Source organism: Suncus etruscus, chromosome 17, assembly GCF_024139225.1.
Source record: "Suncus etruscus isolate mSunEtr1 chromosome 17, mSunEtr1.pri.cur, whole genome shotgun sequence".
NCBI lineage: Eukaryota > Metazoa > Chordata > Mammalia > Eulipotyphla > Soricidae > Suncus > Suncus etruscus.
The window spans coordinates 65,281,706-65,304,494 of NC_064864.1; the positions used below are offsets into that span (position 1 = coordinate 65,281,706).

General features: G+C 51.0%; 1 protein-coding gene across 2 annotated transcripts; it reads right to left on the minus strand.

Annotated features, from left to right (window-relative positions):
• Positions 1 to 4,486: 4,486 nt before the first annotated feature.
• On the minus strand, positions 4,487 to 21,789 carry SFXN4 (sideroflexin 4). Of its 2 annotated transcripts, XM_049764512.1 has the most exons (14): positions 21,707 to 21,789; positions 20,871 to 20,936; positions 18,893 to 18,967; positions 13,269 to 13,295; positions 12,906 to 12,960; positions 11,188 to 11,213; positions 10,791 to 10,844; positions 10,650 to 10,706; positions 10,457 to 10,522; positions 8,970 to 9,045; positions 8,186 to 8,301; positions 6,213 to 6,298; positions 5,416 to 5,533; positions 4,487 to 4,736 (listed from the first exon to the last, which is right to left on the minus strand). In XM_049764512.1, exons 1-14 carry the CDS (start codon positions 21,743 to 21,745, stop codon positions 4,659 to 4,661), a joined length of 939 nt encoding a protein of 312 aa, XP_049620469.1. In that variant the 5' UTR covers positions 21,746 to 21,789; the 3' UTR covers positions 4,487 to 4,658. The 2 variants fall into 2 exon arrangements, with proteins under 2 accessions (XP_049620469.1, XP_049620470.1); XM_049764513.1 differs by lacking the exons at positions 20,871 to 20,936; positions 21,707 to 21,789 and having other exon boundaries at positions 18,811 to 18,906.
• Between the last annotated feature and the right edge of the window lie 1,000 nt (positions 21,790 to 22,789).

A 22,789-nucleotide genomic window follows, 5' to 3' on the forward strand; every position in this document is an offset into this window, starting at 1 on the left:
TACTCTTGGCTCTGTGCTCAGGAGTTACTCCTGGTAGGCTTGGAGGACCATATGTCATGCTAGGAATCAAACCGGGCTGGCCACATGCAAGGCAAATGCTATTGCTTTGGTCCCAGCTATACATTTTTTGTGTGTGTGTGTGTGTAGGTGGGGGTGTTGGGCATCACACCTTGCTGTGCTTGAAGGCTACTCCCATCTCTGTGCTCAGGGTACCATGAAGCTCTGATTGGACGGGGAGAGGGGCAGCTGTAAGGCACACACTTTTCTGTACTATGCTCCAGCCTAATCCCCCTCCTAATGGTTTTGGGATTTTTTTGTTTTGTTTTGTTTTTGGGCCACACCCAGTGACGCTTCTCCTGGCTATGCATGTGCTCAGAAATCATCCCTGGCTTGGGGGACCATATGGGTCGCCGGGTGATCGAACTGCGGTCCGTCCTAGGCTAGCATGGGCAAGGCAGACATCTTACCCCTTGCTCTACCACTCTGAACCCCCCCTTCTAATATTTTTGTTGTTTTGGGATCCCATTCAGCAATGCTTCTGGCTCTATATTCAGGATTACTCCTGGTGATTATCAGGGATCACTCAGGGTACCATATGTGATGTTGGAGTCCGAGCCCAGATCAACAGTGTGCAAAGAGCCTTACAAAGTTGTTTTTTTTTTTTTTTGGTTTTTGGGGCCACACCCATTTGATGCTCAGGGGTTACTCCTGGCTAAGTGCTCAGAAATGCCCCTGGCTTGGGGGGACCATATGGGGCGCCTGGGGGTTGAACCGAGGTCCTTCCTTGGCTAGCGCTTACAAGGCAGACACCTTACCTCTAGCGCCACTTCACTGGCCCCACTTTTTTGGTTTTTGAGTCACGTCGTGTTGCTCAGTACTTACCTCTGGCTCTGCGCTCATCTCAGGGGACCATACAGGGTGCCGGGACTGAACTCAGGTTGACCATATGCAAGGCAAGTCCCTGACCCACTGTATTATTACATGGACCCCCTATTTTGTTTTTGGTTTTTGGGTCACACCGGGCAACGCTCAGGGGCTACTCCTGGCACAATGCTCAGAAATCGCTCCTGGCAATCTCGGGGGACCACATGGGATGCTGGGATTCGAACCACCATCCTTTTGCATGCAAGGCAAATGCCCCACCTCCATGCTATCTCTCCAGCCACCCTCACTTTTTGTTTTGTTTTGGGGCCTCACCAGTGGCACTCAGGAATTACTCCTGACTCTGCAACCAGGAATCAATCTTGACAGGCTCAGGGGACCATATTGTATGCTGGGAATAGAACCCAGCTTAGCCTTATGCCAGGCAAGCACCCTACCTACTCTGCAAATGCTCCAGTCTCCATTTTTGTTTTTTGTTTTTTTTGTTTTGTTTTTGGGTCACACCCGGCAGTGCTCAGGAGTTACTCCTGGCTCTATGCTCAGAAATCATTCCTCCTTTTCTCTGCTGAGCCTGCCTACATCCAAGGACTATAGCCTCTTCAGGACCCATCCCGGTAAGATGTCCCCACCCAACGCACGTGGGGCCAATTCCTGCCGTGATTGGGTACCCAGAGACTTTTAAAGCACAGCGGCTTTGCTCTCTACCTTTTCTCTGCTGAGCCTGCCTACATCCAAGGACTATAGCCTTTTCAGGACCCACACCCGAAATGCGGCCGCTCTGCTTCGCTTCGCGGCCGCGCTTATCTTGTAACCCCTGAATTCCATTTCTGTACATTTTAAGAAGAAATCTACAGCCTTGCCAAGGGAGTAATTTTGCAGTACACCCTCATATTTACAGAAATCAAGATGGCTCCTCTAATAATCTAAAAAGTAGGAAACAAATAGGTATCCTCTCAAGAAGTTTAGAGTAGAATTAGGGAGAATGTTCAGGGAGCTCAAAAAACAAAACAAAAAAAAAAAAAAAACAACAAACACATCGATAAACTTGACTGGAGCAAAATTAAGTATCAAGAAGTTTTGTCGGGCGACGGAGAGATAGCATGGAGGTAAGGCGTTTGCCTTTCATGCAGAAGGTCATCGGTTCGAATCCCGGCGTCCCATATGGTCCCCCGTGCCTGCCAGGAGCAATTTCTGAGCATGAAGCCAGGAGTAACCCCTGAGCACTGCCGGGTGTGACCCAAAAACCACAAAAAAAAAAAAAAAAAAAAAAAAAAAAAGTTTTGTCAACTGAAATTAGAAATTTTCACATTGAACTAACAGATCAGAAAAACTGAGCTTACCAGGACCCTTATTCCTAGCTTGAGGAGTGCTGGGAGGCTTGGCAGGCCCCCAACCGTCCTTGTCTTTTTCCCCTGACTCCAGGCCTTCCCTGGGTGCCAGCCCAGATGGCCAGAAGTGGGTTCAGGTGGACTCTTAGTAGTCCTCAGGTTCCCCCCTCCCTCTGTACTCAAGGGGGAGGTGCATGGGGAGGAGGGCAGGCAGACATCTGGCTTCCGGTTTCCTCTTTGATTCTGGAGACCAGCTCTTGCCAGGTATAGGGTTTGGGGAAGTCCCATACCAGAACTTTTCTCCCTAGCCTGGCGAGTGCTGGGAGGCTTGGCAGGTCCCCAGCTGTCCTTGTCTTTTTCCCCTGACTCCAGGCCTTCCCTGGGTGCCAGCTCAGATAGCCAGAAGTGGGTTCAGATGGACTCTTTTTTTTTTTTTTTTTTGGTTTTTGGGCCACACCCATTTGACGCTCAGGGGTTACTCCTGGCTATGCGCTCAGAAGTCGCTCCTGGCTTGGGGGACCATATGGGACGCCGGGGGATCGAACCGCGGTCCATCCTAGGCTAGCGCAGGCAAGGCAGGCACCTTACCTCCAGCGCCACCGCCCGGCCCCATTAAGATTTATTTCTTTTTTTTTTTTATTTTGGTTTTTGGGCCACACCTGTTTGACGCTCAGGGGTTACTCCTCGCTATGCGCTCAGAAATCGCCCCTGGCTTGGGGGGACCATATGGGACGCCGGGGGATCGAACCGTTGTCCGTCCTACACTAGCGCTTGCAAGGTAGACACCTTACCTCTAGCGCCACCTTCCCGGCCCCCAGATGGACTCTTAGTGGTCCTCAGGTTCCCCCTTCCCTCCGTACTCCAGAGGGGAGGTGCATGGGGAGGAGGGCGGGTAGACATCTGGCTTCCGATTTCGTCCTTGATTCTGGAGACCAGCCCTTGCCAGGTTTAGGGTTTTTCTCCCCTGGACTTCAGTCTTTCCCTGGACACCGGTCTAGGTGGACACTATAGGGGTCAACAGGCTTTCCCCCTATCTCTCCTTACACTAATGGGAATGCACTCTGGGAGGAGGGCAGGCTGTTCTAGCACTGGTTTATATTGGGACAGTCAGTGAAAAAATTTTTTTTTCATATTGATATTATTGTGTGCATATATTCTATATATCCAGAATATCCATCATATATTGGGACCTTGATACTGCCCTACAAAGCTTATTTCTAATATTTTACTGCCTCAGTCCCAACCCTTACTTCCCCCTATCCTCCCATGTAGGTGCAGCTAATGACATGAAGCTCACCACATAGAGTGATGAGTGCAGTTAGAGAAATAACTGCACTGAAAACTATCATAACAATGTGAATGAATGAGGGAAAAAGAAAGTGTGTCTCAAGTATAGGTGTGGGTGGGGTGGGGAGTAGGTAGATCTGGGAAATTGGTGGTGGGAATCCTGCACTGGTGAAGGGGGGTGTTCTTCCCATGACTGTAATCATACAAGTACAATTATATTTATAATCACAGTGTTTAAATAAAGATAATTAAAAAAAATCATTCCTGGCAGGCTCAGGGGACCATATGGGATTCTGGGATTCGAACCCCCATCCTTCTGCATGCAAGGCAAACACCATACCTCCATGCTATCTCTTCGGCCCCTATTTTGTGCTTGTTTGTTTGTTTTGTTTTTGTGCCACACCCGGCATTGCTCAGGGGTTACTCCTGGCTGTCTGCTCAGAAATAGCTCCTGGCAAACACGGGGGACCATATGGGACACCGAGATTCGAACCAATCACCTTTGGTCCTGGATCGGCTGCTTGCAAGGCAAACGCCGGTGTGCTATCTCTCCGGGCCCTATTTTGTGCTTTTTAATGAGGTCGTGTTTCAAGCTGTTTCACTGCTGCTACAGGTATGCAGGCTCCAGAGCAAGGTTTGAGAGGAGGAAAGGAAGAGCTCAGGGCCAGGAAGGAGCAATGTGTGTGCTTGTGTGTGCTCCTGTGTTTGTGGGAGGGGCAGATTCATCGGGGCAGCCAGGACCCTTTGACTTGGCATTGAAGGAACCAGGGCTGGTGGCATTTTGAGCAGCAGGTGAGGACAGGACTAAGTGAAGGCACAAGTGCCGGGGGTTGGGAGGCAGGGCACAGCCCAGCTCACACTGCCCTGGACAGGGCCTGGAAGGCCGCTTTATTCATGCAAATACTGCACTCAGACAAGTTTAATTGTCACTTCCTGGGATCCTTTCAGAGGCCAAAGGACACTCAGCAAGGGACCTTCAGCAGCCCTGGGGGAGAACACAGTCTCTCCTTCCACAGAGGCTGGATCGCTCCAGGGCAGCAGCCTCAGAAGGGTGCAAATGTCCCGTGGGCGCGGATCCAGGAGCTCCACAGACCCGACAGTGCTCTGCAGACTTCACAGAGTGAGGAAGATTTTAGGGGAGCTGAGCAGCACTCCAGGAGGCTACACCCCTCTGTTGTAGAAGAGCTCTGTTTCCTCCGTGGCTGCCTGGATCTCCTCCTCCAGAAGGCTGCTGGGGATCTGAAACAAAATCAGGCAGCACTGTCAGTGGTCCTTACACGGGAATTCTTTTTTTTTTTTTTTTTTTTGGTTTTTGGGCCACACCCGGTAACGCTCAGGGGTTACTCCTGGCTATGCGCTCAGAAGTCGCTCCTGGCTTGGGGGACCATATGGGACGCCGGGGGATCGAACCGCGGTCCGTCTCCTAGGCTAGCGCAGGTAAGGCAGGCACCTTACCTCCAGCGCCACCGCCCGGTCCTTACACGGGAATTCTTATTTCACTTTTCTTATTTTGGGGCCAATACGTGGCAATGCTCAGGTTCAACTCAAGGATCACTCCTGTCTTAGCTTGGGGATCACTTCTAGAGGGACTCTGAACCAAACCGGCATAACTGCATCCAAAGCACAAGCCCTAACCTGCTCTCTCGGTCCGCAATTTATTTATTTATTATTTTTTTTGGGGTCACACCCGGCAGCGCTCAGGGGCTACTCCTGGCTCCATGTTCAGAAATCGCTCCTGGCAGGCTCGGAGGACCATATGGGATGCCGGGATTCGAACCAATGACCTTCTGCATGAAAGGCAAACGCACCACCTCCACGATATCTCTTCGGCCCCTCGGTCCGCATGGGAAGAAAAACCACTGACTCACACCAAAAGGGAATGTTTCATTTGGAGAGAGGGTGGCTGGGGGATCCTTACCCGTCCGATCTGTGGGTACATGCTAAAGGACATTGGCACCATCAGCCCCATCACCAGCACCGTGCAGGACAGCTTCAAGGTCCAGAGTGACCATGGGAATCGCATGAAGAACTGCGACCTGTAAGGGCAGTGGCTATGCTTATTTGGGTTCACTCTTTATGCTTATTTTGGCTCACCCCTCCCTTAGGCTCTCCCCTCACCTGAGCTCTCTGTAGTCTGTTTTATTTATTTATTTATTTGCTGTTTTATTTTAGGGCCACACCAGGCAATGTTCAGGGGTTAGTTACTCCTGGCTCTGTGTTCATTGGTCTTTCCTGGTAGTGCTCAGAGGACTCTATGGGATGCCAAGGACTGATCCCTGGTTGGCTGTGTGCAAGGCAAATGCTGTCCATGCTGCACTATGGCTCTGGTCCATTTTTAGTTTAGCTTTTTTTTTTGGGAGGGGGAGGTCACACCTGGCAGCGCTCAGGGGTTACTCCTGGCTCTACGCTCAGAAATCGCTCCTGGCAGGCTTGGGGGACCATATGGGATGCCGGGATTCGAACCACCATCCTTCTGCATCTGCATGCAAGGCAAACGCCCTACTTCCATACTATCTCTCCAGCCCTCAATTTTAGTTTTGGAACTACATAAATCCTCAGAGTAAGTCGCTCAGGATTTACCCCCTGCTTTGCACTCAGAGATCACTCCTTGTGGTCTCAATGGACAATCTATGGCGCTGGGATTCAAACCGAGGTAGGTTTCCCTCCAATTTCCCTCCACCCCACCACTGTACTGTGGCCCCAGCTGCCTCTCACCGTTTCAGGTAGAAGGAAAAGACTTCAGGGATGAGTGCTGAGGTCCCGAAGAGTAGCACCCTGGACATGGCCGTGTCCTTCACAGCCTGGCAGGAAAGGGGAGTATGGGCAGCTGAACTGTAAACAAGACAGCACCCTGCATCCTGCCTGGAGCCCACACCCAATACACGCAGCTCTTGCTTCACACACGTCATGCATAGGAGGGTCTGAGGCACAAAATTCACCTCCCATTTCCATCAGAGTCTTTGTGGCCCCAAACCAACCAGTACAAGCAAAGGCATCTGGATGGAAAGTTCACAGTGAGATCCTTCGGGAAGCCAAAGAGCAAGCTGAGTGGTCACCGAGGTCCCCCAGCAGTCAGGCCTCTCCCCAGGAGCAGACCACCCCCCCAACAAAAGCCCAGCTCAAAGGGCCTGGCCAGGCAATTTCCATATATAACAAGCACCAGGTTATCCCATGCCTTCATATTTGATTTATGTGATAAAGTTTGCTATGAAATTTTATTTGGCATAAACACATCATTTATTTTTTTATTTTATTTTATATTTTTTGGTTTTTAGGTCACACCCAGCAGCGCTCAGGGGTTACTCCTGGCTCTATGCTCAGAAATCGCCCCTGGCAGGCTCAGGGGACCATATGGGATGCTGGGATTCAAACCACTGTCCTTCTGCATGAGAGGCAAATGCCTTACCTCCATGCTATCTCTCTGGCCTCACATCATTTATAATCAATTAAAGTAAACTTTTTTTGTTTTTGTTTTGAGCCACACCCGGTGATGCTCAGGGGTTACTCTTGGCTATGTGCTCAGAAATCTCTCCTGGCTTGAGGAACCACATGGGACACTGGGGATCGAACCCAGGTCCATCCTGGACAGCCATGTGCAAGGCAAATGCCCTACCGCTGTGCTATTGCTCCAGCCCCTAAAATTTTTTTGTTGTTTTTGAGCAAGCTGAAGATGCTCAGGGGGTTACTTCTGTAACCCCTATGCTCAGAAATTACTCCTGGTGTGCTCAATAGACCATATGGGATGCTGGGGATCAAACTTGGGTCAGCTGTGCCTTAACCACTATGTTCCTGTTCCAGGCCCAGCACACACCATGTGTCAAGAAGACACATCTTCTTGAAAAACTTGTTCCTTGTTTGTTTTTTTCTTTATAAATAAAACCAGAAAATTTATCCTAAATTGATCTCCCCACAACAAAAGACAACAATAAAATAGATGGAATGTCTCCTGATGAGGTGAACTAAATTACCTAGAAACCTTGGGGAAGCTAGCAAGAAAGGCACAGAAAGAAAAAGTTGAGATGCAGTGCTTGAGCCCTTGGCCTGGCTGGCAGGAGGTGCTAGGAATCAACATGCAGGTCTCAGTTTCAGAAAGCTGGGTTTGCTCCCCATTACCACAGCTCTATCAGTCCTATCTCTGAAGTGATGCAGTCTGGGCCAGGACCGCTGGGAGTGACACCAGTATGGGAGGGAAGGAAGGAATGGGGGGGAAGAAGGAAGAAAAAGAAGGGGGGGCCGGGCGGTGGCGCTAAAGGTAAGGTGCCTGCTTTGCCTGCGCTAGCCTTGGACAGACCGGGGTTCGATCCCCCGGTGTCCCATATGGTCCCCCAAGCCAGGAGCAACTTCTGAGCACATAGTCAGGAGTAACCCCTGAGCATTACCGGGTGTGGCCCAAAAATCAAAAAAAAAAAAAAAGAAAAGAAAAGAAAAAGAAGGAAGGAAGGCAGGAAGGCAGGCAGGCAGGAAGGAAGGAAGGAAGGAAGGAAGGCAGGAAGGAAGGCAGGAAGGAAGGCAGGAAGGAAGGAAGGAAGGAAGGAAGGAAGGAAGGAAGGAAGGAAGGAAGGAAGGAAGGAAGGAAGGAAGGAAGGAAGGAAGGAAGGATGGAAGGATGGGAGGATGGGAGGTAGGGAGGGAGGAAAGTTGAAGGGAGGAGAGCAGGCCCACAGGCAGCTGCAGTGCTGTCTCCCCACCTTGGTCCCCGCCTTCCGGGAGTACCCTATGATGTTGCCGTTTCCGTCCATGACCTCAATTCCTCGAATGGGCTCCAAGCTGCGGGATGCGACCACATTGAGTCCACCGATGTGAGCTGATGGACAGACCAGAGGGGGGCACTGAGTCTGGGCCCAACAGGGCTAATGTCTTCTTTTATCAGGGGCATTCAGCCAGCATACAGGCCACACAATGGACCCTGAGCTCCCTTGAGACCTTCCAGTCCCTCTCAGGCTTTCTTCCCTGTGTCACCCACCCAGGGAGCTTCTAGGGTGGGGAGAGAAAACGCTATTGCTTGATGTACCAGCACCTCCAGAACCCAGAACCAGATTCCAGAAACCCCAGAACCCTGAAAATACACCCTCTCCACCAACCCCACTCACCCCCAGCTCTGCTAAAACTGGTCTGAGCAGATTCCTAGACTGTCCTATTGTCGTATCCAAATTGTCCCACCAAGTCACTCCGTGGTCCAGTCAATATCTGGGGTCTGAAAAATGGGCAGGACTCCCCAACCTGGCTTGTATGGGGGCCTAACTTCCCTGGCCTCAGTGTCCCATCTGTAAGAGGGGAGAGCAGTGGTGCCAACCTACCTGGGAGTCTTGAACTGTTACCTGCCGAGGGGTCATAGTGGCTGTCCTCACAATAGCTAATGGGGCGGCCACGAGGCAGAAGTGGCCTTAGGAGCCAAAGACAGAACTTGGGCCTCAACCTGGCAGTACATGGGACCCCTGCAGTGTACAGAGCTTGGGTGCCCACTTGGCTTACCCATGAGGAAAACAGGCAAGGACTTCCTCAGCAGGACATTTTGTAGTGGGGCATTCAACAACCAGCGTGGGGCCAGCTGCAAAGGAAGAGAAAAACCTTCTTGGTCTGGAGCCAAATCAACCCACCAGGGATGAGTCTACCCTGCTACACTGCAGCTCGGCTCTGCCCGTCCTCATGTCCTTGACCCTTGGAGCAAGCAGCTGTGCCCCATTTCCTTGAACCTCCAGAATCTGTCAGCACTAGCAGTACAGCCCATTCAAGGATCAGGTCAGCCAACAGCCAAGGGCTTCTCAACTCAGCTACAATATGCCTGAAATTAGGTCGCTGACTTATGGGTTCTTTAAGTATTGGAGCTTGAGGTGTTGAGAAGCAAATCCAGAATTGAAGTCGGGCTGGTGTACCCTACGCAGCCATGCGAAATGCTTGTGAGACACCATCTTTGTTTTGTTTTGTGTTTTTGGGCCACACCCATTTGATGCTCAAGGGTTACTCCTGGCTAAGTGCTCAGAAATTGCCCCTGGCTTGGGGGGACCATATGGGACACCAGGGGATAGAACCACGGTCCTTCCTTGGCTAGCGCTTGCAAGGCAGACACCTTACCTCTAGTGCCACCTCACCGGCCCGTTTTTTTTTGTTGTTGTTTTGTTTTGTTTTTGGTCATACCCAGGAGTGCTTAGGAGTTACTCCTGGCTTTGTGCTCAGAAATTACTCCTGGCAGGCTCAAGAGATCATATGGGATGCTGGAGATCAAACCTGGGTCAGCTATGTGCAAGGTACATGTCCTCCCTGCTGTATGATCACTCATACATTATGTATTCACATACTAGGCTGTGATAACATTGTACTTGAAATAGACTATAGGTCAGTAAGAACAAAACTTCTTTTCTTTCTGGATTTTGGGCCTCATCCAGTGGTGTTCAGGGGTTACCCCTGGTTTTGCATTTAGGGATCACTCATGGCAGTGCTCAGACTATGTGGGATGATGGAGATTTTCTCAGGGCCAGCCATGCGCAAGGCAAATGCTTTACCCATTGTCCTAACTGTCCAACATATCAAGGAAAAGTGTTTTTTTTTTTTTTTTTTTTTTTTTTGGTTTTTGGGCCACACCCGGCGGTGCTCAGGGGTTACTCCTGGCTGTCTGCTCAGAAATAGCTCCTGGCAGGCACGGGGGACCATATGGGACACCGGGATTCGAACCAACCACCTTTGGTCCTGGATTGGCTGCTTGCAAGGCAAACGCCGCTGAGCTATCTCTCCGGGCCCCAGGAAAAGTGTTTTGAGGGGAAGTTAATGTGCAATCCTAAGAAATAAACTTTGGTCTGGTTTCTAGGCTACAGCAAGGGGTGCTTGACAGATTCTGCAGTGATGGGATAAAACCTGGGGCTGCCACATGCAAAGCTGCAACTCAGCTCTTCCAGAATTTCCCAGGCCCAACAAAGGGTTCTAGGTTTTAAGGAAAAACATCCAAGCATTGCTCAAAGACCTACGGCAAAGAAGGTCGAAGAAGCAGTGACACTGGCCCCCAGCAACAGACTTTCAACCGGGCCACGGTTCTGGGAAGAAATAAAAGTGCATAGTTAGCAAACACCAGGTTTATGTTGTCTCACCTTTTTGGGGTGTGGGTGGGGGCCCCAAGTGTTGGTCAGGTGGCAGCACCACCTCCGGGGTCTCAGTACTCACATAGCTGGCATTGCCATTGACCATGGTGAAGGCAGTGCTGTAGGTATACAGGGAGACCTGCAGAAAGGGCAGAGGTCACAGGTCATACAACCACACCCCAAATTCAGGAGTTAGGACACACGGCACACTCATGGCTACTACCTGAGGCAGAATCATGGACTTGAGTGTTTTTGTTGGCAGCAGTGACAGAAAGACCTTTAAAAAAAGAAAGTTTTAAGTGTCTTGGGCGGGCTTATAGAAATAGCCAACTCAGAGATAGCAAGGGGGTCCCCAGGAGGCCAGGTTGCCTGTCAGGTGCCAGAGATGATGGATACATCACCCCTTACAGGCCTGAAGGTTCAAACAGTGATCCACTTCCAAGGCCAGCAGAGGCAGTGCACCCTAGTTCCGAGGGAGAGGGAGGGACATGGCTACTCAGGGCACCCATTGAACCCCGACTCCTCCTTTCCCCTATGCACTGTGACAAAGCGTTCAAAAGGTTCTCTGAGCATTACTTGGGGACTCAGGTAGGATGTCTGTGGGGGGGGGCCTCACTCACCATGGGCACTGTGAAGGGCAGGAAGGCTGCAAGAAACAGAGCAAAGTGAGGGAGGCGCTGAGCCCAACCTCCTCCCAGCCCCAGCACCTCCCTGTCATTCATTTTCTACTAGAAATAATCCCCTGGGGGTTGGGAAAATTGTGCAAAGCTGGAGGTCTGAGTTTGACCTGTTACTATATGGTCCCCCTGAGCTCCCCAATACCACTGATCCAATAGTAGCACCAACCTGCTTAGTGGGAATGGTCCCTGGGCTCCCCACTCCCCCATGGAACCCAGATTGGGTGCATGCCTGGCCCCCCAAAACAGATTTTAATTCCCTTTTTGTGCTTTAGACATGAAGGATCAAACATCAAACTCAATGCTGGTGGGGCCGGAGCAGTAGCACAACTGGTAGGGTATTTGCCTTGCACGTGCTAACCTAGGATAGACCAAGGTTCGAACCCCCAGTGTCCCATATGGTCCCCCAAGCCAGGAGTGATTTCTGAGCACATAGCCAGGAGTAATCCCAGAGTGTCATTGGGTGTGGCAAAAAAAAGCAAAAAAAAAAAAAAAAAAAAGTAAAAACCCCTCAATGCTGAATGCTTGTCTTTATTTTTTTTTTTGATTTGGGTCACACCAGCAGCACTCAGGGATTACTCCTGGCTCTATGCTCAGAAATCACTCCTGGCAGGCTCAGGGGACCATATGGGATGCCGGGATTCAAACCACTGTCCTTCTGCGTCTAAGGCAAATGCCCTACTGCTGTGCTATCTCTCTGGCCCTTAGAATGCTTGTATTTCTGAGCAAAGATTCTGGAAGCATCACTAATTATATTCTTTTAATTTTTTTTTTTTTTTTTTTGGTTTTTTTGGGTCACACCTGGCAGTGCTCAGGGGTTATTCCTGGCTCCAGGCTCAGAAATTGCTCCTGGCAGGCACAGGGGACCATATGGGGCGCCGGGATTCGAACCGATGACCTCCTGCATGAAAGGCAAACGCCTTACCTCCATGCTACCTCTCCGGCCCCACTAATTATATTCTTGAGGGGCTTGATGAAGCAGGATGGGATTCTGAACCCTCATTAGTGAAGCTTTCAAAGTCCCAGTTTTTCCCAAAGAGTCGGACACAGCTTGGGGCCTTGAACCTTCTCTTCTCCATTATCCACCCAAGACTGTTCAAACAATCCTTTGAGGGACCTGGAGGGAAGCTCAGTGACAAACACACCTTCCCCTGGAGTGCTACCCGATTTAGCTGAGCACAGTCTTGGCAGAACTTCTTTTTGGAAGGCTGGCTACTAGGTCCCAATTGGACTTGCAGTGTCTGGGCAGTGATAGCACAGCAGGGAGGGCGCTTGCCTTACATGCAATCAACCCAGGTTTGATCCCTGCCATCCCACATGGTTTCCCTGAGCACCATCGGGAGTAATTCCTGGGAATAGGGTTGGAAGCAACTCATGAGCATTGCTCAGTGTATAGCCACAAGCAAACCAAAAACTTCTTCTGAGCTATATGTATTCAATAGGGGCTCAGAAGTTAGCTACTGGGGTTGACTGCATAATTGCCACATTCAATCCTGGCACCACACACGTGGCCTCCTAGCACTGGCTAGAGCACTGGTCTGAGAACAGCCCCTGAGCACCACTGGATGTAACTCCCAAGCCAGCAGAGCTGAAATAAAACAGCAGCCAAGTTTTTCAGAGACACTTTCTGAGCCTACTTCTGAGCACAGGAATCAACTCACCTGCTGGCCTGAAGGGAACAGGGATGAGTCTGCTGTTGTCCGGGTGCACTGTAGACTTCAAAAGGTGACATTTGGCTTTATTTTAGGGAAATAATTAGGAAGGGCTAAAAAAAAAAGAAAGAGAGAGAGAGAGAGAGAGAGAGAGAGAGAGAGAGAGAGAGAGAGAGAGAGAGAGAGAGAGAGAAAGAAAGAAAGAAGAAAGAAAAGAAAGAAAAGAAAGAAAGAAAGAAAGAAAGAAAGAAAGAAAGAAAGAAAGAAAGAAAGAAAGAAAGAAAGAAAGAAAGAAAGAAAGAAAGAAAGAAAGAAAGAAAGAAAGAAAGAAAGAAAGAAAGAAAGAAAGAAAAAGGAAGGGCTGACACTTACAAGACTTCTCTTCCAAGCTTCCATGATCTAAAAAGAAAACACAAGCAACAGCTTAGATAGCTCATAGCCTTGAAGTGGGGAACTCCTGAATGGGGTCCATGGGGGGCTGTCCCAGAGGAAATGAAAAAGGACCAGATAATCAAGGCAGCTCTCATGGAAGGGCATATGTGATCTGGCAGGCCTCACCAGCATGCCCTGCCCTTCATTGGCATTCATGACATCACAGGGTGACCTCAGAGCAGGGACCTTCTGGTCTCCTTGTCTTGAGGTGTGAGGAGCCATATGAGTTTCTGTGTGTGAAACAGAAAGAGTAGTTCCTGATAGAGGTGTTTGAGTTGAAATATAAACCTGTCATAAGGGCCAGAGAGATAGCATGGAGGTAAGGCGGTTTGCTTGCATGCAGAAGGACGGTGTTCGAATCACACCAAACAAATCAACAACAACAACAACAAAAACTTGTGGTGCAGCTCATTCTTCTGTTCTACTGTGGATGCTTTCCGCTCCCAGAATGGAAGATAGTGCCAGAGAGGAATCGCTCCCCAGTTCTCTGCTCCAGAGGAAAGAGCAGAGCACCCTGGCCTTCTCCATTTTCCCACCAGACCACCTCAGAGGGAGGCTCTCAATGGACACCAGTGCCCAGCACTAGCCCCAGGACTCAGGTCATTCTAGGCCCTGCTGTCACCTGGGCATTTCCCAGGACTCAGAGTTCCATAGTCTTCCTCCTGAATACGAAGCCCATTCAAAGTTTCACAACCCATGGGGCTCATGGGCGCCCATGTCACACCTTCTTGCTGGAGAGCTCTCTGCTCCATGGCCATGGCCATGCCCTGTTCTTCCTGGGCACCTCTGTTCCTGGCACAAGGTTGACACCCCACATACCTTCCCTGTCTCACCAGGAACCAAAACTTGGGCACCAGCAATGCCAGTGAGTTCAGCTCCTGTGTGCTGAGTGGGTAGCAGGGAGAAAAAGAAATATACATACATACAGGAGACAGACACACAAGCACACAGACTTCATGTGAAGACACACAGCCACAAATGCATATACAGTCACACACAGACCCATCTGATTAGACATAGGAATATTTACATAGATACAGACATAGTCAGACCCAGACTGTGCATAGACATACAATCACACACATACACAGACATGTGTTCTGGATCCCTAGCCTCACCTTTCCCTCTCCACAGGAACTGGACATGTGTGGCCATTCTGTACCCCAGTCCATCTTCACTCCATGACCACTGTGGCCAGCCCAGACAGACACAGTCCATGCAGTGCTTTGCTTTTCCCTACCTTCTGAACTGCTATGCACTCCCAAGAGTACTTGTGTGTCTTTCTCCTTGGAGCACCAGAGTCCTTCCAGGACTGTAAACCCTGGTAGCCTCACAACCCCGTGAGACTAGTCCATGCAGGCACCATACTGCTCAGGCCCTCTTGCTCTGTCCCTCTCAACTTTCATTACTCTGAACTCCTTCAGCCTCATCCCACATCGTTCCTCAGCACCCAATCATGTCCCTGAGAGTCCAACTGCAGCACTGAGGTAAAAGTGCCTAAAGGTGTGGCCAGGTCCATTGTCAGTCTGGCTGGCAGGTCCATACAAGAACTGCTATACCGGTCCTCATGGCCAGGTGGCACTTAATGCCTATTTGCTGCCAGAGAATAACCAAATGTGACCAAAATTTGCCACTCTTCCCTGTCCTCCACAGATGTTGGCCCCAGCATCAGCATTGGTCTCAACAAGGACACCAGCTTTAGTAGTCTCAGCATGTCCACAACCATCAGTGCTCTCAGTGGGACCAGTAGCATCAGTGGTCTCGGTGGGTCAAGCGGCCAATGTGGTCTTAGCGGAGCCAGCGGGTTGGGTGACCTTGGCAAACCCAGATGACTGAGTGGCTTGGGTGGCCTCAGTAAAACAGAAGACCCAGTGGCTTGGCTGCCCTTGATGTATACACCGGCTTCAGTGGTCTTGGAGGATCCAGTGGCTTGGGTGGTCATGGCAGTCCAGCAGACCCAGTGTCATAGATAACCTTAGTGGACCCAGCGGCTTGGGTGGCCTTGGAGGACCCAGTGGCTTGGGTGGCCTCAGCAGATCCAGTGGACCCAGCAGCACGGGTGGTCTTGTTAGACCCAGCGGCTTGGTTGGCCTTGGCAGACCCAAAACTTCAGTGGCCTCAGAGGGTCCAGTGCCCTTGGAGGTTTTGGCAGTTCTAGTGGTCTCAGTGGGTCAAGTGGCAGAGTGGCCTCGATGAAACCAGAGGCTTGGGTGGCCTTGTTGTATGCTGTGGCTTGGGTGACCTCAGCAGATGCAGCAAATTGGTGACCTTAGTGGACTCTGTGGCTTGTGTGGCCTTGGTGGACCCCACAGCTTGGGTGGCCAGAGCCATATGTGATCTCAGCAGGACCAGTAGCAACTCAAATGGACTTTCCAAAGAAGGTGAAGCCTGTGGGCTGGGTCACTCCTGACCGATAGGGCTTTGGGAGACACAGGGCCAGAGCCTGGTAAGTGCTGCCACCAAGGACAAGGCTAGAGGCAGCCTGAGTTTGAGGAGTGTGTGAAGGTGCTGACGCATCACTGTGGCCCTGTCTGGGTGTTCAGAGCTTCCCTTCCCACATACACATTCATATACAGTCATACTTCACATCCAAACATCCACACACTCACCCACTTGTGCGCAGGAGTTCCCTGGGAAGGCTCAAGAAGATGGCAGCTGCCCAAGCAGTGAGTGGCAGGACAGGATAGGGAGAGAGGGAAGGGAAGTTTTTGGCAGGAAGAAGTATCCTTGGTGGTCCAGAGAAAGCAAGACAAATACCCCCTCTCCCCAGAGCAGGCCAATCCAGCACAGCACAGGGGTCCTGGCTAAATCTAACATCCCCTTCAAGAAGCCCACTGTCCACCCCACCAACCAACCCTGGCCCTGGTGAAGGGAGTGTGTGAGGGAGTGTGCCCAAGAACCCTGCCTTGCATTACAATGAGTGAGTTTGGTGCACTGACTGGCTGTGATCCCTTTTCCAGTTCCAGACTACTGGCCCCCTTGGTGCCTGAGGGCTCAGAAGAGGCTGGGGACAGGCTCTGCCCATGCTTCATCTACACTGCACCTCACTTCACATCAACATTAATAAAGACAGACTAATGTGAAAAAAGAAAAACAAACTTACAGGCCAGTACAGATAGCTAGGTAGCCAATCGTTTCCTCACATCTCTGGCCCCACACACTGTCATGGCCAGCAGGATATGCTCCACATATGATCTTAATTCAGCGAGTTACATGACACTTGTCCATGGGCTGGAGTGATAGCACAGTGGGAGGGCGTTTGTCTTGCATGCAGCCCACCTGGGTTCAATCCTGGCATCTCATTTGGTCCCCTAAACCTGCCAGTAGCGATTCCCGAGAGCAGAGCCAGGAGTATCCCCTGCCTACTGTCAGGTGTGGCCACCCCCCAAAAAAAAAAAAAAAACCACCAAAATACACTCATCCAGAAATGAGCACAGTAAGAAAAAGTTCAGGGGCCAAAGTGATAGTACAGGGTAAGGCATTTGCCTTGCACGTGGCCAACCCAGATTCAATCTCCAGCATCCCATGTGGTCACCCAAGCCTGCCAAGAGTAATTTCTGAGTGCAGAGTAAGCGCCTCACCCCTAAGCACCACCAGATGTAGCCCAAAAACAAAGCTAACAAACACACACAAAAAGCACAGCATCAACAACAACTTGCCTTTCACAAAGTCCACCACAATTCAACTCCCAGCACCACCTTGGGGACTATCAGAAGTAAGCCCGGAGCACAGAGCCAGGAGCAAGCCCTGAGCATCACCTAACTGAAAGGCCAGAACATAGCCAAGCCCTAACTCTCTGAGTCCAGGGTTAAGTCCAGTCTGCTAGGCCCCTGAGACAATGTGAATAATCCCAAACCAAGCCTCAAAAATTTGTGAGCGGGACCGGCAAGGTGGCGCTAGAGATAAGGTGTCTGCCTTGCAAGCGCTAGCCAAGGAAGGACCGAGGTTCGATCCCCTCCCCCCCTGCGTCCCATATGGTCCCCCCCAAGCCAGGGGCAATTTCTGAGCGCTTAGCCAGGAGTAACCCCTGAGCATCAAATGGGTGTGGCCCCCCCCCCAAAAAAAAGAAGGGGCCGGGAAGGTGGCGCTAGAGGTAAGGTGTCTGCCTTGCAAGCGCTAGTGTAGGACGGACCGTGGTTCGATCCCCCGGCGTCCCATATGGTCCCCCCAAGCCAGGGGCGATTTCTGAGCGCATAGCCAGGAGTAACCCCTGAGCGTCAAACGGGTGTGGCCCAAAAAAAAAAAAAAATGTGAGCGAAGCAGGAGTGATACACAGCAGTAGAGCATTTGCCTTGCATGTGGCCAATACTGGAGGGAGCCTGGTTCGATTACCAGCATCCCATATGGTCCCCCGAGCTTGGCAGGAGCAATTTCTGAGCACAGGGCCAGGAGTAACCCCTGAGCGCCGTTGGTTGCAAACCCCCCTCTTCAAAATAAATAAAATAAAAAAATAAAAATAAAGGAAGTTGATTCCTAAAAAAAAAAGTTTGTGAGAAGCATGATGAAAAGTTGGCCAGAGAGAAAGCAGATGAGGGAAGTCTGCAGCTATGACTCTGGTTCACATCAGCAGCACAACATATAGTTACCTGAGCACTGCCAGGGGTCATTCCTGAGCACCAGAGTCAGGAACAGTCCTAGAACCAGTGGGGAAAGCCCAAATCCCCCCCTCAAAAGAAATACAAATGAGGGCAGGGGGAGACAGTTGAAAGGGCCAGAGTAGAAACTGCATGATGGCCCCAAGATAAGCAATCCCAGATCCTGAGCACCACTGGGTGTGATCCCCAACCAACCAAAACCAAAAGCACTCACTCAAGCCAAGGTTCAAAAGCTGATCCCTGAAAAGTTTTTCTATTTATTTTTTTGAGGGGTGCACTGTAGGGTACCTATCTGAGACCCACCCATTTCTGGGAGGGGTCTTGGGAACCGGATAATAGGTGTAACCTTACCTGCAAGACCCGGCCCATTCCTGGGAGGGTTTTGAAATAGGTAGATAAACCCGGAAGCCAGGGGATTAAGGGTCTTTGCCTTTTGGCCCTGCTGGGCTCTCGGAGGAAGATAACTGAATTATAAGATGCAGGGCTAAGAATGGCCGAATGCTTGAAAGGTTATGAGATAGGCCACACACCTGTGGTGGTCAGGGCATGAATAAAAATAATGCTTCCTAATGCCTGCATGTGAGTGAGTAATTTCGCCGATCACCTGGGCCTGGGACCCGCCGGCTGCATGGAGGATGAAGCCACGTGGCTGGGGCCTAAGCACAAAGGCCTCCATCCATCGCCATCCAGCCCCATCGTTAATTATTTCATGCTACAGTGCACATCTGGAGATGTTCAAAGGTTATTCTTGGCTCTGCACCATGGGATCACTCCTTATAGTACTAGTGGACCATATGGGATGCCAGGGATCAACTCTCAAATCAGCTTCAAGTAATGCAAGCACCCTCCCTGCTGTGTTATTGCTCTAGTCCCCAGAAAGTGCTTACCATGTCACGATCCCACCTTAGTTTAGATCATTTTGGACCAAAGGACAGGCACACCCACATTCAGCATTGAGCCAGCACGTACCCTGGGGTCCTCCGAGTCAAATCTGAAAGCGTCCTCATTTGTCAACAGTATCTGTCGGGATTTTTCTATTTTTTCCTACAGATAAGGAAAGAATCAATATTCAGCTTTCCGGATAGAAGAAGGCCATGTTCACTCACAGGAGACTACCCTGTCCCGAATACCACAGTTTTGTATAGCCACATCTGCAGCCAGACACTCTCCCCCACACACACCAGTAGGCCCTGTTCCTGCCTCGTGGGCCCCCTCAATCTGCCTGGTGGCCAAGTCAGAGAGTCTGATGTCCTATTGGCCACAGTCACCCAGTTATTTCCTCTTCTTTATTAATTTGAGGGGAAAAATTTAAAAATACAATAAAGACCCTCACTCAAAATTCACAATAATCACTCAAAAAAAGACATTGTAATTTCATTTTCCTTCCCAATTATTCCTTTTTATGAGTTCAAGGTAAAAAACTTCTCATCTTTTTTTTTCCCCTTTGTTGTATGTTTTGGGGCTAGACCCAGCAGTGCTCAGGCATTACTCTTGACTCTGTGCTCAAAAATCACGTCTGGGGCCGGGCAGTGGCGCTAAAGGTAAGGTGCCTGCCTTGCCTGCGCTAGCCTTGGATGGACCACGGTTCGATCCCCCGGTGTCCCATATGGTCCCCCAAGCCAGGAGCAACTTCTGAGCACATAGCCAGGAGTAACCCCTGAGCGTTACCGGGTGTGGCCCAAAAACCAAAAAAAAAAAAAAAAAATCACATCTGCCAGGGCTGGAGAGATAGTATGGAGGTAAGGCGTTTGTCTTTCATGCAGAAGGTCATCAGTTTGAATCCTGGCATCCCATATGGTCCCCCGAGCCTGCCAGGAGCGATTTCTGAGCATAGAGCCAGGAGTAACCCCTAAGTGCGGCCAGGTGTGACCCAAAAACCAAAAAAAAAAAAAAAAAAAAAAAAAAAATCACGTCTGTCATCGCTTCTCAGCCTTTTGGTTAAGATCAAGTAAAGAAATCACTTCTGTCATGCTCAGGGGACCATATAAGATGCCAGAGATCGAACCTGGGTCTTTCAAGTGCAAGGCAATGCCTTTCCCACAGTGCTATTGCTCTGGCCCTTTTTTGTTTTGGAACTGTACCTGAGATTGCTCAGGTAGGAATCACTCCTGGTGTGCTTGAGGGGACCATATAGGGTTCCAGTAACAAACCCCTGAGTCAGCTGCATCCTGCTTGGAGAAACACTCTACTATCTCTCTGGTACCACTGGTCCCTTAGAAGCGCTCATCCATACTCCCCTAAATGCCTCCTCCACCTTCTACTTCTCTATTTCCTTCCTAAGGGGCCATTGAGCTGTTTCTTGTTCTTCCTAAGGGACACTCACAAGGAAGTGATCTGTCCTGAAGGATCACTGATCCAAGCCTTCCAAGAATAATTCCTGGGTGTGGTCCAAAACAACAATCAAAAACCAAAAAAAAAAAAAAAAAAAAAGAAAAAAAGAAAGAAAGAAAAACAAGATCTATTTTCTTCCCTGGACAGTTAAGCCACTTATTAACATGACTCTGGTCATGGCAGAGTCCCCTCTGGTCACAGGCCACACTGCTGCAGAAGCAAACCTTACCACTTCCCTGCAGCCAGGCTACACACTCTGAAAGCACACAGGCCCTTTCCACCTGCCCAGCCCTCCACATTGGCACTGAATGATGAACCTCCAGCACTGGGCTCTGCTCACAGGCCTCTCTGCAGGATTTGTCACTTCCTGCCTTTAGGATCCTTCAGAATAAAATGTAAAATTCACTTTGCTTTGGTTTGGGAGCCGCACCTGGTAATGTCCAGGGCTGACTCCTAGCTCTGCACTCAGAAATCACTCATGCTGGTGCTTAGGGGGAACAAATGGGATGCTGAGAGTCAAACCCAGGTCCACTATGTGCAAGGCAAGCTTGCTCTTTGTATTAGTGCTCTGGCTCCCCAAATTCACTCTTTTTGAAAACAAGAAGAACATACTTACAATTGAGAGAACCAGATTTGTAGGATCCAAGAGTTCTGTCCACTGAAGAAGCCTCTGGAAAAAAGACTTTAGAAAGAAGAGGAGCAGTCAGTGGCAGGCAGCCAAACCAAAAGATCTCTGGTACTTCCTGATGGTAAAAAACTGCCCTTCGGAGAAGCTAATGGGGCCTAGTCAAGCTTGGCCTTATTTTTTTTTATACCCTCGGGACATCCTGGGTTCTTCACTACAGTAACCCTGACAGGCAGGGGGGAAACTGGAGTCATAAGGGTTCACGAAAAAAAAAAAAGAGATATTCCACCCTGGAAATGGCTCTTTCTGCTATTAATTATTCTAACACCATTGGTTAGGGTAGGTGATAACAATGTGGGCATGTCCATTTTCTGCTAACATCTAATAAACTCATGGGGACAATTCAATGGGAAAGCGAAGGCGCGCAGTTTCTCGGGGGTTGAATGTCATTCTGTTGGCCCAATTGGGCTCCGGTCCTGTTTCCACTGGGCAGGTGGGAGGCGGGCCCGGGTGACGCAGGTAGCGGTGGGCCCGGGACAGGAGCTGCAAGGGTGCTGCTTGGGGGTGCGGGGTGCTGCCCAGGGAGGCGGGTTCTACTAAAAGCCCGCAGGGACCCCCGCAACGGGGCTTAAAGCTCCGGGCGCCCAAGCGGCTGCTCCCGGAGGCCCCTGGGGACCCAGGGACGCCTGGGTGACAGCCAAGGACGTCCGACCGGCGGCCGTTTCGTGTCCCCTGCAGGGCTCCGGGAGGGCAGCGACCACGTGGGCGCTCAAGGTGACCCGGGGTGCCGGGTCCACACCGCGGGCGCCCTCCCGGCCCGGGCGTACTTGGTGTCCGACGATCCCGAAGCGCACGTTGGGCTCCATGCGGGCGGCCGCCTTCGCCTCCCGCTCCCCTTCCGGCGGAGCCCGCTGGCCGGCGCGGGGAGGAGGAGCGGCTGGAGGGCCCGAGGAGGAGGAGGAGGAGGAGGAGCAGAGGCCGGAGGAGGAGGAGCAGGCGCCGGAGGAGGAGGAGCGAGTCCCGCCCGTTGCTGGGCCGGAGGCTGCCTGCAGCAGCCCTGGGCTTCTCCGGAGCCTTGGGCAGTGGACATGTGGGTATCAAGAGCCGCCCCGTGCCAGCTTTCATTGCCCATTTTCTCGCCTGCAAATGGGCACAGTCGCCCCTCTCTCGGGCGCCAGCACCCACCCAGCCGGCCCGATCGATCTACTGTTCCCTCCCGAGCTCGAGGCAGCACAAGGTTCGCTCCAGGGCCTCGAGCGTGTGCGGCCTCTTGGGCCCAGCCCCGGCTCTCTCTACCCTTGCTCTCAGGTTCTCTGCTCTGCCTGGGGCCTGCCCTGGCTGTCAGCCCGGAGCTGAGTGGGGTTCTGGCTCTTCAGTTTCCCTGGTCGTTGGAGCACATCCTTTGGGCCAGACTGTGCTATGGATGTGCCCTGGGAGCAGCTTAGCAGCAACATATATGGTCCCCTGAGCCCAGTGAGGAGTGATCCCTGAGCACAAAGCCAGGACTCACCCCCGAGCAAAAACAAAAATTAAAAAATATCAGGGACTGGGGCCGGAGAGATTGCATGGAGACAAGGCATTCACCTTGCATGCAGAAGGACGGTGATTCGACTCCTGAGCGGGGCCGGGTGTGACCCAAAAACGAATATATATATCAGGGTCAAGGGGACTGGAGCGGTGGCATAGGGGTAGGGCATTTGCTTTGCACGCGGCTGACCTAGGACCTAGCACCGCCGTTCGATCCTCCGGCGTCCATATGGTTTCCCAAGCCAGGAGCGATTTCTGAGTGCAGAGCTAGGAGTAACCCCGGAGTGTCATCGTGTGTGGCCCCCCCCAAAAAAAAAATACCGGGGAGGAGGGGCGCGGAGAGATAGCACAGCGGCATTTGCCTTGCAAGCAGCCCATCCAGG